A 3,013-nucleotide genomic window follows, 5' to 3' on the forward strand; every position below is an offset into this window, starting at 1 on the left:
TGGCTCCAGGCCTCTCTCCCAGCTCCTGGTGGCTCCAGGCATTCCTTGGCCTGCAGCTGCAGTGTCACATGGCGTCCTTCCTCTGGCTCCCTGTCTGTGTCTCTCCTCTTTTATAAGGACACCATCATATAGGGTTAGGGCCCACCTTACTCCAGTATGACCTCCTGTCACCCTAACTGATAACGCTTCAAAGACCTATTTCCAAACAGGGTGTAGGGGTTAGAACTTCAGCATATCTTTTTAGGGGACACAATTCAGTCCCTAACAGGGTATAGCCAACAAAAGACCTGGCGTTTGCTGGTATGAAACTGACAACTAGCCGCTCTTTAGTGCTGGTGGGTCACAGCTCATTCCTCGCCTCACCCCCGGGGCAGAGGGAGCTGAGGGCTTTCCCAGCCTGTTGGGCTGATGCTGTAAACAGTTTCCCTCCTCACTTCAGCTCTCCACCGCGGGTCCTCTGTAGGTGGTTAGCGGCAGTTAGATCTTAAACTGCCCTTTCCTAGTCTGGGCCTTGTTTTAAAAAACAGTCCTGGGCGCTGTCAGCACACCCTGGCCCAGCCGAGGCGCTGCCTGAGGATCAGACGTGCTATGACCGCGTTCTTCCTGATAAAACTAACGCAGTGTGGTTGGCTTGAATCACAGTGCTGGCCCGAAGAGCCGTGCAGGAGTACATCATCATGTCCATCAAAGAAGTGCTGCGCGTCCACTTCAACCGGGCCGTGGAGCTGAAGGTGAGTCCTGCGGCACGGGGGTCTGCGTGTTATATGAGTCCCTGCAGCAGGGAAGCCTGCATCTTATATGATGGGGGACGAGGAGGCCCGGGCTGTGCGCAGGTTAAATTAGAATGGCCGTTGAGTCCTTCTCTTTCTCCCTTACGTCCGTTTTCCTGGTTAACACCTACTCATTCCTTCCCTGCTCAAATGTCACTTCATCAGGAAAGCCTTTCCTGACGCAGTGAGGCCAGGCTTAGTCCACCAGCCAGGATGTGTTGAGAGAGTTGGACACAGAAGGGACTGGTCTGAGACCAAGAAGCCTGGGTGGTGTTCAGTGGTTTGCTCTTAGCTACTAAGCTAAAGGTTGGTGGTTCCAACCCACCCAGTGGTGCCACAGAAGAAAGTCCTGACGATCTGCTCCTGTAAAGATTACAGCCACAAAAACCCTAGGGAGCAGTTCTACTCTGTAACACATGGGGTCACCATGAGTCAGAATGAACACTACAGCAACAGTTTTTTCTTTGTTTAATCGAAGACCAGAGGTGGCAGAGTTTGGGGTGACGATTTTGCTTCCCTCGATTTACATGAAAGGATTAGAGGTTAAATTAGATTTTAGGGTGAGTACTGTATTTTTACACAGATAACGCATGTGTTGTGCCAAAACTATTTTACTTAATTTCTGTGTGTTATATGTGTGGGTGTGTTATTTACATGGGCATGTTATTTGCGAAAAAATGCGGTACATATGTATTTCTCTGTATATTCGGTGAGATGGAGGTGGACTTCAGATCTTGTATACTGGACCTCATGTTAGTGCCTCCTCTGCCTGGTGAGCTCAGGACAGCCACACTGTAGACCTGCGCTGCCCCACCATAAGAGCCACTGTGAGCCACGCAGGGCTACTGAGCAGGTAAAACGTGGCCCATCCAAATGAGATGTTCCATGAGTTTGAAATACGCACCAGGTTTCAAACTATAAAAAAAGGAATGTAAAGTATCTCATTAGCTTTTCTTCACTGATTACACGTTGAAGTGATGTTTCAAGTTAAATAAAATATATTTAAAATTAATTCTACCTGTTTCCTTTTACGTTTTTTAGTGTGGCTACTAGAAACTTTAAAATTGCGTATGTGGCTCCCATCGTATTTCTGTTGGACAGAGCCACTGGGTAGCGTGAATGCACCCTTCTATTTGGTTTAAGTATAACTCAAACCGAAACCCACTGCTGTCAAGTCGGTTCTGACCCATAGCAACCCCGTAGGGTTTCCAAGGCTGTAAATCTCTGGAAGCAGACTACCACATCTTTCTCCTGGGGAGCTGCTGGTGGTTTCGAACAACCCGCCTTTCGGTTAGCAGTCAATTACTTTAACCACTGCGCCACCAGGGCTCCTTTAAGTATAACGAGTGCTTTGAAGTCTCCATAACTCAGTATGAGTAATGTCTTACTCAGCTCCTATCATTGGCTCTTCTCCTTTCTCGCTGCCCTTGGTGGTGTCATTTTGTGCTTTTGAGAAACTTGGCAGGTGTAGAAAATTTCTGATTATCCATGAAGCACTGCCCCTTCGTTTAAAACGTCCTGCAGTTCTCCGTTTTTACCCAACACAGCATCTTTTAGGTTTGAATTATGGTCATCTCCAACTTGATGGTAATTATTATTCTTTATATTTTTATTTCCACAGGTTTATGAGATACTCCCTGACTTCACTTTCCTGGTGACGTCTGGCCCCTTCGTTTACACGGCAGTATCGGTCATCAACGTCCTCATCAGTAGTAAGCTTGTGCGCGACCAGACGCCTTTAATCCTGTCTGTGAAACCTTCCTTCTCTGTGCCAGACCCTAGGTTCCAAGTCCAAACAGGTGAGAATACATAGTCGTTTTCACTGGTAAATAGAATTTGATTTTTAATAGATTTAAAAACTTCTGTGGGTTAAAAAAAAACTATTATTTAACTTTTAAAAAGCTTTGTAACGATGGAAAATTTCAGACACGTACAAAGACACACAGAATAATGAATAATGAATAATAATAATAGAATGAATCCCCATGTACCTGTCACCTGGCTTCAACAATTATCAACTCCTAGCCGACCTTGTGTCATCCACACGCCCGCCTACCCGCTTCCCTTCCTCCCCTATTATTTTGAAGCAAATCTCAGGCATCATATTTCATCCATAAATATTTCAGCCAGTGCCTCTAAAAGATAAGGACTATTAAATCATATATATGTGTATACATGGGGAGCCCTGGTGGTGAAGTGGTTAAGAGCTCTGTTGCTAACCAAAAGGTCAGCAGTTCAAATCC

The 3,013-nt window shown here is 46.0% G+C and overlaps 1 protein-coding gene across 1 annotated transcript in view; it reads left to right on the forward strand.

The window, feature by feature from the left end:
- The window catches only part of KIAA1549 (KIAA1549 ortholog), a 78,311-nt gene that overhangs the window by 5,323 nt on the left and 69,975 nt on the right, over window positions 1-3,013 (forward strand). Inside the window, exons 2-3 of the mRNA XM_012557298.2 lie at window positions 643-731; window positions 2,392-2,569. Of these exons, the coding sequence (XP_012412752.1) occupies window positions 643-731; window positions 2,392-2,569 (267 nt within the window). The remainder of the gene's footprint in view (window positions 1-642; window positions 732-2,391; window positions 2,570-3,013) is intronic.

This window comes from Trichechus manatus, unplaced genomic scaffold (assembly GCF_000243295.1).
Source record: "Trichechus manatus latirostris isolate Lorelei unplaced genomic scaffold, TriManLat1.0 scaffold00093, whole genome shotgun sequence".
NCBI classification, from domain to species: domain Eukaryota; kingdom Metazoa; phylum Chordata; class Mammalia; order Sirenia; family Trichechidae; genus Trichechus; species Trichechus manatus.